The sequence below is a fragment of the Eleginops maclovinus genome, chromosome 2, assembly GCF_036324505.1.
Source record: "Eleginops maclovinus isolate JMC-PN-2008 ecotype Puerto Natales chromosome 2, JC_Emac_rtc_rv5, whole genome shotgun sequence".
Lineage (NCBI taxonomy): Eukaryota > Metazoa > Chordata > Actinopteri > Perciformes > Eleginopidae > Eleginops > Eleginops maclovinus.
Window position 1 is genome coordinate 24,766,771 of NC_086350.1, and position 12,908 is coordinate 24,779,678.

At 37.8% G+C, this 12,908-nt stretch overlaps 1 protein-coding gene across 1 annotated transcript; it reads right to left on the minus strand.

The window, feature by feature from the left end:
• Positions 1-1,357: 1,357 nt before the first annotated feature.
• ska1 (spindle and kinetochore associated complex subunit 1) lies at positions 1,358-10,402 on the minus strand. The gene is made up of 7 exons (XM_063874907.1): positions 10,263-10,402; positions 9,224-9,309; positions 9,008-9,123; positions 7,465-7,556; positions 6,679-6,810; positions 3,877-4,043; positions 1,358-2,066 (listed from the first exon to the last, which is right to left on the minus strand). Exons 2-7 carry the CDS (start codon positions 9,303-9,305, stop codon positions 1,918-1,920), a joined length of 738 nt encoding a protein of 245 aa, XP_063730977.1. The 5' UTR covers positions 9,306-9,309; positions 10,263-10,402; the 3' UTR covers positions 1,358-1,917.
• Positions 10,403-12,908: the final 2,506 nt, after the last annotated feature.

Genomic DNA, 12,908 nt, shown 5'->3' on the forward strand with positions numbered 1-12,908 from the left:
AAACTGAATGTCAAAGGAAATCACAAGATCAGCATTTTACCACCTGATAAAACAAAGCCAGACTGAACGCCCTTTTAGTGGACTTGAATACTGTATTCTGGCTGCTGCCAGAGTCCTCACCAAAACTAGAAGAATCGACCACATCACCCCAGTTCTCAAAAATCTGCACTGGCTTCCTATGACACAAAGGATACCCTTCAAAATCATACTTTTAAACGTACAAATCACTTTATGGATTGGGACCAAAATACTCGACCCAGACCCATCCCATAATGCACATTTCCTCATAAATGTAGTTTTAGTTTTGACTCCGTTTGGAAACAGAGTGCCGTAAATAAAGGGTTGTATGATGGGCAGTTACTCTTGTATTACATGTATGATGTTAGCGTAGCCACTGAAGTGCATTCTGACAGATCAGTAACACGATATCGAGCAGGGGTGTCCAAACTTTTGTCACTGAGGGCCACATGCAGAAAATATATGAAGGACTGGGCTCCTCACTAGAGGTGAGGTAAGCCTCATAAGTTAAGTTATAAGTTATCAAAATCAATCAAATGTAGGTAAATGAAGCTTGAAAATTGAAAAGGCTCTGAGAAAAACAGCCTATATAACAGCTCTCCGTAGGGTTTCATTTAGTCAGTTGGCAGCTCATTCCTTAAAAGAAACCTCAGATTGCTTATAATAAGGGGAAATAAGAAGGGTATTAAACTGACCAAAATACCAAAATACATGTCAGACATGATTCACTGTTACGATCCAGCCAGAGCTCTCAGAACGACGAGTAAACCTGATGATCTGAGAGCTCTGGCTGGCTCGAACCATTCTTTTATCCCTCTTGTAAATTTTCTGTTTTGTTTTTAATTATTGTGTTAATGCCTATGTAAACACTTTGAATTGCCTTTGTGTCTTAAAATGTGCTATGCAAATAAACTAAAACATTTTAGATTGAATTTTACTTGATTTTTGAATACATTCTCTGGTTTTTAGAGCTCCTTTGGTCTTGTCCTAGTTATTGAACTGTCTTTTAGTCATTACCAAAATAAAAAAAGACAAAGTGTGAGGCATGTTTGAATAACTCCAGCCCATGGTTGTGGATGAGCCTCCCAGGAGTACTGAGCTGTATAAATTGCATTTATTATTTTGTTCTTGTTTTTTGAAGTATGAAAAGTGCTGTAAATAAAGTTTTGATTTGATTGTTAAACAGTGCAGCGGTGTTCATTAAGGATTCAAATGTATAAATTGTGAACATACAGAAACAGTCAGAAATGTGTATTTACATCGTGTTACTGCAACTTAAAATGTTTAAGGAAATTTGTTCCCTAATATGAAATACATAGCAACCACAGTTATGAGTAGATTGATTTAATTGGGCTTACTTTATTCAGTAAATTCCATGATTACATTTTTATTAAGCTTGGAGAAATTCAACTTTTGAGTTAAAATAATTAAAAGACTTAAGTTCAATTAACTCAACCTGATTGGTACAATTAACGTTTTTACCATAGTCAAAAAAATAAAATTCAAAAATTCAAAGCTCCAATTGTTTCAGTTGAACTCACTCATCAGGTTTAAACCCTTAAGCTTAGACATTTCATTTTCCAGCAAATCTTTTCAGTCGATACGTTCTAGCAAATATAAAAAACATTTAGTATTAATTAATTCTGGAAGAACTTATATCTAATCTATATTCATTCAACACTGTTTCTTATTATCCAGCATTTCCACAGAATGATCAGATACTGATTTTTATTATTTTAAGCAACCATTTTTATTCTGGTTGCCTGAAACACAAAATGTTGTTTACAAATGTAACAGTATAATACAAAACATAGAAGAAAGAAAGATATTATCACTTATACCACAACAACATACATACATGCACAGGTTCCTGTATGTTATAAGCAAAGTGTGAATCGATCATAACAGCATGTAGCGGATGTGGCCGCCCCCCCGCAGCTCTCGGATACGATGGCAGTGTCGCAGCATGTTCAGAATCCCCTGGAAGCGTTTGTCCACCTTGATCTGAGCAAACTCTCGGATGTCCTCCTCCACCACGAAATAGTGACCTGAGAGACATTTCACACACAGCCAGAGAGTGTGTTAAAAATGGCTACATTTGTGCAAATATATATATATATTTTAAACAACCTCATCCTTCAAAAGATGACTTACATTTGACAGGGACTACCTTTTCTGAAAAAATCTAATAATTCTTAAACAGGACCAAATAAAAAAAAGGTTTTTATAAATCCCCCAACCCGTTAGCTTACTGTTTCCTAACAGCAGCCGGTGCTTGAAAGTGGTAAAGCACTCACCAGACCCATCCCATAATGCACATTTCCTCATAAATGTAGTTTTAGTTTTGACTCCGTTTGGAAACAGAGTGCCGTAAATAAAGGGTTGTATGATGGGCAGTTACTCTTGTATTACATGTATGATGTTAGCGTAGCCACTGAAGTGCATTCTGACAGATCAGTAACACGATATCGAGCAGGGGTGTCCAAACTTTTGTCACTGAGGGCCACATGCAGAAAATATATGAAGGACTGGGCTCCTCACTAGAGGTGAGGTAAGCCTCATAAGTTAAGTTATAAGTTATCAAAATCAATCAAATGTAGGTAAATGACGCTTGATAATTGAAAAGGCTCTGAGAAAAACAGCCTATATAACAGCTCTCCGTAGGGTTTCATTTAGTCAGTTGGCAGCTCATTCCTTAAAAGAAACCTCAGATTGCTTATAATAAGGGGAAATAAGAAGGGTATATTTCAAGCTTGTTATGCAAATAAGTTATTGGGCTTTTTTATTTTTAAAGGACTCCTATTATGCTCTTTTATGGCATATATTACAGGTCTCTAATATATATATAAAAACATGTCTCTGTGGAGTTTTGCTCAAAATACCAAACAGATCATTGATATTAGCATGTCCGCTATCCCTCTGTTTCAGCCCCGTTTTTGAAAGTGATGATTCTGTGACTGTCGCTTTAAATTTGAGCTGAAGCTGGCCACGCCCCTTTGGAGCGTCATGATCTCTGTCTGAAGACAAAAAGTTTCTACCGGAGAAACTCAGTGTTTACCACTAGAACAGAGACATTATGTATTATATTAACAACTACTCTAAGTCCCTCCTGCAGACATCCTGCTGAACACACAGACACACACAGGTGCTGTGGAGGGGATTCAGCTCTCCGACTGTAAATGGGGAACGATAGGTTGGGACGTGTCACATGGGCGGGACGTTGCCAGGAGTTCAATGTAAAGCCAGCCCACATTTCCGATATTATGTCATATCGGCAGCAAATCTGGATCAGCTCGTTTGTACCCCCGTTTTTAGAGATTTGGGTAAGAAGGAAAAGAGAGAGGGTTGTATTTTCTGACACTTTGTGAGTCTCCTTACACACCGGGGACACATATTTATGTATAAGACAGCAAAAAGTGCATTTTGCGTAATTGCTTTAAAATCAACTAAGATTTGTTAGAAAATATTTTCAACTTTAATTGACTGAATTGATCGGGCTTATTAACACATGAACACTGTGTCATTTATGTTTACATAAACATATTTAACTCAAAGACAATAAATACAAAAATAATAAAACCAGAGAAACTGATAATGCTGAAGTGTTCTCTTAATTTTTCCCAGAGCTGTATATGTGCCCGCGTTCTACTCTCACCATGAGCTGTTGTTGCTCCGCCTCAGCCTCTGACGTATGTGTCTCTTGGTGCTCTGTGCTGGCCATGTTAAAAGTTGGTACCTGATTTAAACCATTTTTCGGGCCGAGTAGAGACACATAAAACTGTTTGCAATCAGGAGCATCGTCTCTGAACTGTTCCTGGATCTGCCTCAGTGGAAAAGCTCTCTCTGTGTGAGGCCTACCTTTGGTCTCTTTGGTCTGCTGCTCTTTGAAGCGCTGGTACAGCTTGCGTGTGTTGTTGTTGAAAGTTTTCAACTGATGGAAGATCTTGTACTTGGCAGTCACAGCTGTGTTGATGCTCTGCAGCGCAGCATTCAGCTGATCGTAGGACACCCGTCCTCTCATGTACCTGAGGGGGACACAAAATGTTCTCTTTAACATGCTGTATTCACATGGGGCCCCGTCATCATGAAGAGACAAAGATAAACGAGCATGCTGAAAACCGCTGTGATCCGTGGTATTAAAGGTCTCCTATAATCCTATATTTGAACAATATATTGTAGGGCAATGAAAACACACAGAGGTGCTGCGCAGGGGATTCAGCTCGTGACTGTATATTGCGGACGATAGGTTGGGACATGTCACGTTGCCAGGAGTTCAATGTAAAACCAGCCCACATTTTGGTTATGAGGTCATATAATAAATTAAAATGTAGCAATTACAGTTTTAGTTGGATGTACGATCCATATTTGTTTAGTCTGGCGAATGAAGAATGTTGATTATTCATTTTGAACTGGTTAAAACCTCGTATTGTAGTAGAGATCTTCAGAATTGGTGGGACAACCGCTCGGTCAACTCGTGGCTGCAGCAAATGTCTCGTCAATTCTCCGGCCGTTAACTTAATAATAAACCTTCAGTGTTTGCCATCAAAGTTCCAGCTATCCCCATCTCTCTGGGTTTCATCGCCATTGCTTCAGAAGTTTCCACCACAGTAATGGTATCAGGGTTTTGTCTAAACTGGGTAACATCGATGGTGCCCTCATACCAAAATGCAGATTTACCCCTTAAAATGTTAAGTGATGCCAGAAAACAATATTTCTGTTCGTCACAAATAGTGTAATTACTCCAAAATGATGAAAATCATGTCTAATAGACCAGCAGACACTCATGATCAGAATGGAGGGGCCTGCCAGTCAGGCATTCAACTTTGATAGGGCTGGGGCTCGTTGGGGCCGTCTTAGAAACAGGAACATACTGGTTTAGAACAGATAGAGAACTGTGACAGATGTAAGTAGGGCTTTTAGGGTTCAGTTTAAGTAAACATTATAATATGCAATAGAGTAGGTGTTTCCGGTTTTGTTCCTGGTCTCAAATACCTTATTTTGAATGTTAATGTTGAATGATTTGAACTGATATAATGTAGAAAAAATGTCAGTGGCTAATATTTCTCTGAGGAGGAAGTGTACACATTTGTTGAGTATAGAAGAATCTTTGTTGGTGATGACAGAATATCACTTAATAAATATTGCAAACAGATCTTGGAATGTTTTACTGTCTAACCTTGCTGTATCACATTTTAAGAACAATACAAATATAAAATGTCCCCCTCAGGTAGCCCCAGAAAGACTGTATAAAGATTGTAATGTATATACATGTAAACAGGCAGGTAGCATTGGGGCGAAACTCTCGTTTTTATGTTTTTAACTGTCAGACATAGGGTGGTGCACGCTTGAGCTCTGGAAATGAGGTTGCATTTAACCACTTCCTGTTCTCTCATCTCGAAGTCAACGATTCTTAGCACGTGTTTTTGGTTGCAGGCCTAAAATGAAGTCTGTGGTAAACATAAGCTCAAGAGATTTTCATGTTTTGTTCTACAACATGAAATACGCCAGTCACTACACCACTGGTTAATGTCCGAGTCTTCTTTGGGCCTTAAAAAAAGCGGTTGCTAACAAGTGGCTAAATGGGACCACTAGCCGCCTTTAGCTTAGCGGTGTTGACGGGAAGTCATGTGACCGTGAAGTAGGTTATTGCTGTATATTAGTTTTTAGCTTTCAATTGCATTTACGCTTCAACCATATACACTCACCGGACACTTTATTAGGGAATCCTTGCTAGTACCGGGTTGGACCCCCTTTTGCCTTCAGAGCTGCCTTAATTCTTTGTGGCATTGACTCAACAAGGTGCTGGAAACATTCCTCAGAGGTTTTGGTCCATATTGACATGATAGCCTCACACAGTTGCTGCAGATTTGTCGGCTGCACATCCATGAGGTAACATTTTTCCAGTCTTCTATGGTCCAATTTTGGAGAGCCTGTGCAGTCTCTGAAATACTATGCCCAGCCCATCCGGCACTAACAAACATGCCATGTTCAGTCACCCAAATCACCATTCTTCCCCATTCTGATGCTCTGTTTGAACTTCACCAGGTCCTCTTGACCATGCCTACATGCCTTAATGCAATGAGTTGCTGCCTTGTGACTGGCGGATTACATATTTGCATGAATGAGCAGTTGAACAGGTGAACCTAATAAAGTGGCCAGTGAGTGTCAACTTGTGGAGATCATCCAGCTGAACAAAAAAAAACATATAAAAAATCCAGAATTCAATGGAAAACTCCCGTTGGCTTTTCGTCAAGGGAGCGCAGTGGGATGCTAACTTCCATGTCAGCCTACAAAAATATGTCATCACTGCACCACTCTATTCTCTCTTTATTTGTGGACGAACTGGTTGTATTTACAAATTTAAAAGGCTCCATTTGGTTAATAAAAATAATAACTGTGCAGTGTAATTCCAGAAATGTTGACATTAAGGTTAAACATTATTCCTTCTGGACCCTTTTTGGAGAATACTCAGTACAGTAGTAAGCCAGATGTTATATTCTCACAAAAACCAATCCTCATCAAGTCTTATTCACATCACTTGAATGCCTAGCAGGTTTACGCGGCAAAATGATAAAAAAGTCATTGTAGCAAATGGTTGCTTTCTAAAAGCCAGATTAACAATATATATATTATTTTCAGATCATGTTGGACATTACTTACTGAGGGATGCTCTCAAACTCTGGCATAGTGATGACATCCATCTTTTTGATGCACTTCTTGTTGCTTGTCTTGACTGGCTCCTGCTGTGCTGGCTGAACAGCTTCATCCTGCTCCAGAGCAGCTTCCCCCCCACTGTGACAGGACAGGAACACAAGTCAGGCTGTTTCCAGAGTAGACAACAAAGATGCTGCTCTGTTACACTAAATGTATCCTTATGTAACAGGTTATTGACTTTATTTACTGAAGACTTACTTTCTCTTGTGATTTTAATGCTATTTCTAAAAGTTGTTGTACCTTTATTTTACGCAAACAAAAGTCTTTGATATCTTGGTATGTTCTGGAAAGAAATGACTATATTTATTAGGGATGGATGGGAATGATTATTTGAATATTAGAAATGGTTCAGGTATTCGATTATGAGTTATGAATATTTGTTTTTATGGGAGGGGTGCCTATGATGATACATATCACCAAGTTGAGTCATTGAATGTATATGACTATATTTAATTAAAGATATCGTAAGTAGAGAAAGAAACATGACTTTTCTGTGTCACGTAGGGGTAGGGGTCATGAACATCACCATGGCGTCAAAACGGAGTAATGTGTGGAAACATTTGGACCGGGTTGGTGAGAGCGGTGTAGAGTGCAAACTATGCAAAGTTAAACTTGTGTATCATAAGTCAACTAGCTCAATACATAACCACATTCAATCAAAACATAAAGCCGAGTTTTATATTCAAAATACAACAGCTAGAGTTGTACTGAAGAGCATGTATATTTCCTCACTTTGCCGGGCCTCTCTTGGGCATGTGAGCCGGTACGTTGTCCTTCATGTGCTGAACATCCCCCAAATTCTCCTTGAATGACTCCTCGAGTTCCTGAAACAAAATAAACCATTATTAAGTCGGACTGAGGTCATTGGAAAAAAAAAAAAAAAGGTTAAATGCTGTATATAACAATTTAATCATCATGTAAATATTAATACCATAGTATGTACAGTGGCAAGAAAAAGTATTAGCATTTATGCATACAATTGTTCCAACATATGTTCTGATCTTCACCTAAGTATGAACAAACACAATCTGTTTTAACCTAAGCACAGACACTATTGTTTTGTTCTTGTCTATATTTAAAGACCCCAACAGATGCCAGGACTACTGAATGGCAGAGCCGTTGGAACAGTCTTGGCAGCCAAACATTCCCAGTGGATGGCGAGCGGCATTTACCCCAGACGAATGTCTCGCTACTCGCTACGACCAACCTTGGGCTGTCTGGAAAACAATAAACCACCTGCAAGTTGGCGAAGGACGTTACAAGGACTCCATGAAGAAATGAAAAACAACAACTTCCGATGCATGTGTGTGTGGCAAATCACAAACAATGGAGCACATCATGAGATGCAGCAAAGTCCCACAATGCACCGGAGATGACATGGACGAACCAAATGCCGTTGCACTTGCAACCACTGGGAAGACGTGATATAGATGATGGCTGGATATGAGGAAGAAAAAGCTTAAGCACATTGTGTTTGTCTGTACTCCTGACTGAAGATGTGAAGATCAGACCACTTTTAATAAATAATTCATGCATGAATTCAGGAAAAAAAGGTTCACATACTTTTTATTGTCATTACAGTTACCTTAACTTTTAGGTCATATAAATATTTTATTCTATACTACCTTTTGTTGGATATTTTACTCACATGTTCATATACATATTTTTTATTTGTTTGATCTTTTTTTGCACAGTATACTTTAACTTCTTAGATAAGAACATGAATGTCACATTTTTTTTACGTATCTTTTATTAAATAACATATTCTCAATGTGATTTTACGTAATCTTTGTTACAAGTCTTGAATAACAACAAATAAGACATCCTGTTCACTTGTGCAGATCTTCCTAATACTAATACAACAGTGTATATAATATTGAAAGTAACATTTGGCACCTCGTTTTTATATAAATTTTTTATTGTTTGAAGGACATTTTACTTATGTTTATTTAAATACCTTGAATTTATATTTATTAATTTCTTAATATACTTTTTTTTTTTATTTATCTTGTATTTATTTCATTCTAATTTGTAGTAATTGTCACAAAACCCAATGAAATGTAACAAATATATAAATCAGAAACACAATAAGGACAGTCTAGTGTTTAATACACTTATATAATACATTATACTAAGATCTGAAATGCAATATATGTTTAAATATTATGCAGTTATGTCTTGTTATTTAATGTGCAGTGCCCATTCTTAAATAAATTGAATACAACAGAAACAGCAGTATTGGCTGATAAATGGATGAAACTGGCAGCAGCGTTACCTTCAGATGGTTCAGTTGCTCTCTCTGCAGAGCAACACATTTCTCAAACTGGTCCAGAAGTCTCCCCACAACAGACAGTTCTTGTCCAAGCTTCCTTAACTTATTCTGAGGCAATTCTAAAAGTGTAAAAAAAAAAAAAAGAAGACTCAATGGCACTTTTTATAACACATTACTTCAGCTGTGGACAAAAACACAGAAACACCATCAGCAGCATACCGACAGCTGCCAGGTCCAGCACGCTGCGGAGTGAGGAGATCCTGTCATGGATGTGGAGGCTGACGTCCTCCAGATCACACATGTTGCTGGAAGAAAGACACATTCAGTTCTTCAAAAGATTACAATTTTCAGTACAGATATACATTTCCAAGGTACAGTTCATTGATAAAATTATTAGGAACGAACATATTTTGTACCTATATTTTATGTGATACTATGAAACTGTACAATAAATAGGCTTGTGAAATAACAGATTGCATGTAATGGGATTACCTTATTAGGATCCAAAAGAAAGGTAATGTATTCTCATCGACCTACATGACATATCACCTGATTTGATTTGTAAATGACACTATTTGTTGTCAAATAATTGGAATAGGTATTTTCACTGTCCACAATTTCTTCGTGGCTTTCAATTACTTTCATTCTTTTTCATGAAATGTTTTTGTATTTTTTAATACAGTAAGTGGACACCTCATTTGTTGTGATGTAATGGCTCCTTCGTTGCTTTTGAAGTAATATAATATTATTGTTGATATTATGATACTTGGATTAGGTTACTGATTACATGTTTTTAGTAGTAGTAATATTAGTAGTTATAGTGATATATTTTTGAGGTTATTCTCCCTACCCTGACTCATGTCACTTTTGATTGTCTCCTCTATACAAAACATCTGTGTAAAAGAGAAAACTCTGAAAGTCTGTTAAACTGTTTTGTTTTACTCAGTAACACAGTAAAACGTAGTACGAGTCACAAAACTTCAGTAAATCTCCCGTTATGAAGAATACAACTAAGTTTCCAAGGGTTGACAAATATTTTAATTCAGGTTTCCATTTACTGGGATGTTGAGTTTGTCTCTAACGTAACTTATCATCAGCCTGCTGTTTATCTGGTCAATGTAGGGAGCTAACAGCTAACAGCTTATTCTTAACGTTAGCTATCAGTTAACAACAGACACCATTACCATGTCAGACACTTAAACAACATTGTCTGTGTGTGTAAGTGACACTTAAACTGTGTTTCATGAATATAACTTACACAGTTTGTTTCCAGGCTGAAAGAAGCTTCTTCTTCCCGGTTCCAAAGCTGTTTGAAAATTCTTCTTCTTCGTTTGATTTCAGGCAGATTTGCCGGCTGACGGCGTAGTGCTGCCCTCCAGTGTTAGAGGCGGGAAGCTGCTGTCATAAGGTTCAACCATAGACTGCACTGTATGAAGGGTTCATTCGCTGAGTGTCTGCAACGCGTGTAGTTTCACAGAGGTGGGAGTGTTGAATAAAAGAAGCACCAGAGTGTGTGACAAGTAAAAGCCATGCATTTAAAATGTTACTCAAGTAAAAGTAGAAAAGTATTAGCATCAAAATCTACTTACAGTAACAAAAGTAAAAGTAGTCATTTTTGCAGATTTGTCCATTTCAGAATATGATATGTTTTGATTATAATGATTGATGCATTAAAGTGTTATCAAAGATGGTAAAGGTGCAGCTAGTTTTAATGACTTTTACTTTTACTGCAGGGTAGATTGTGAATATACTCCAGGTGGAAGTTAAGTCTGAGTATTAATTATATTTCCATGTCATTGATCTAAAACTATAAAGTAACTAAAGGTATAAAATACATTTAGTGGAGTCAAAGTACACCATTTACCTCTGAATTGAAGTGGAGTAAAAGTAAAAAGTAGCATAAAATTGAAATACTCAAGTAAAATCCAAGTATTTAAACATATACTTAAATACAGTACTGGAGTAATTATATATTAGTTAATTGACACCTCTGTTGTTTCAGTGTGTCGTTTTGTGTTTTCTCCAGCTTCTACACAATCAGTTTATGTCCCATGAAAGTCCCCAGTGTGACAGTCTTAGTGTAGTCCACACAGAGTCTGGCGCCGCACGGAGTGGCAGCCTGTTACAGCAGCACCTACTCACCACTGAGTAGTTCCTTTTGTAAAATTATGTAAGTTTTGTATATATTTTTGTATCTTGGGTGTAATATTAAGCTTTCTCTGGCTCTTTTAGCTGTAACTAATGTCCCTTCTTTGGGACGAATAAAGGTATTCTGATTCTGATTCAGTCTAGTTTAGACTGTCTCTTCTCCCTATTCAATATAAAATGTTCAATTGCTTTGGTTGATTAGATTTCATGTACTACATTAATCCAAAATTGGGAAATTGCATTTATGTTAAAAAATAAAAAGAGAAATAAATGTGAAAATATATATACATTTCAACAGAAGTAAGATTTGTATTATATAGTATTTATATGTAGAATACATAATGTAAAATAGACAGAATAAGTTAAAAAACACTATAAAAGACCAACTTACTGAAACAAATAAACAGTATACTATGGATTCATGCACAAATCATTCCCGATGTGTACTTGAGACCATAAGCAGTTTCAGTTTATGGTATGGTGAGAGCAGGGGTACTGGAAGTAAGGGGACAGGATGTTGGGAAGGGGCCATTAACCTCCCACTTTAGACTCCTGGCCAAAACTTGGCATCACAGCTGGTGTGATTCCATGGCAAGATGTCTCTAGTATCATTGGATTATTATTACTAAGCTCACATCTCATCAGAGCTCACATCAAATATTCAAGTACGTGGACAACAACTCTGTTATTGATCTCGTCAACAAAATAGGATGCATACCAACATGAGGATTCATATACGCATACGACATGCTAGCTCATGTCAGTACGCGTCCTGTTTTCTTTTTGTGCCTGTATTATGGATGGGCTCCTATCACCTGTGTAATGAAAGCTAGAGATGGCTAAGCCTTTCCTAAATGATTGGTCCCTACATAGACTATCAGTAGACTACACAATATATACCAATGCTCTTAACCAACACCACCTGCTTCCAAAAGCTTCTTTCCCACAGTTGTTAGAACACTAATGTCCCCTCACCATCTCACAATTTCCAAACACATCCATTCTACCAACGATCCACCCATCCATCCATCCATCCATCCATCATCCATCCATCCATCCATCCATCCATCCATCCGATCAACCAACCAACCATCCATCCATCCATCCGATCAACCAACCAACCGCCCGATCAACCGCCCGACCAACCGACCAACCAACAGACATACCAACAGACATACCAAAGCTTCTTTCCTACAATTGCCAGAACACTAAAGTCCCCTCACTAGTCACACAGTCTTCCAAATACATCCATTCAACCGTGCGTCAATCCATCCATCCATCCATCCATATTTACACAGACACTGTGTAAATATGCTTGGTTAGATTCCATTACTGCTCTTTGCCAGCATCTTTTCCTGGACCTCTCCCTCTGTACTCAGTCAAAAGGACCTAAGGAAAAGATGAGTGAGTGAAGCATGACGGATTAAGGGGATTGACAATCTCACAGTTAAGCTTGGGCTAATATACAGTATCAGTCGAAAGTCACATAATGGAACTTTAAATGAGGCTCGCTAGCATGAATGCTCCATCGATGACGAATGTGAGTTTGATGACAAACGAAGTGTTATTTTCTATTCATAAACCTGGTGATGGATACTCTAAACATATCAGTGTCTGACAGGAACAGTGGATTATTAGGAAAGGTTATGCTGACTGTTCTGGGTTACACACACACACACACACACACACACACACACACACACACACACACACACACACACACACACACACACACACACACACACACACACACACA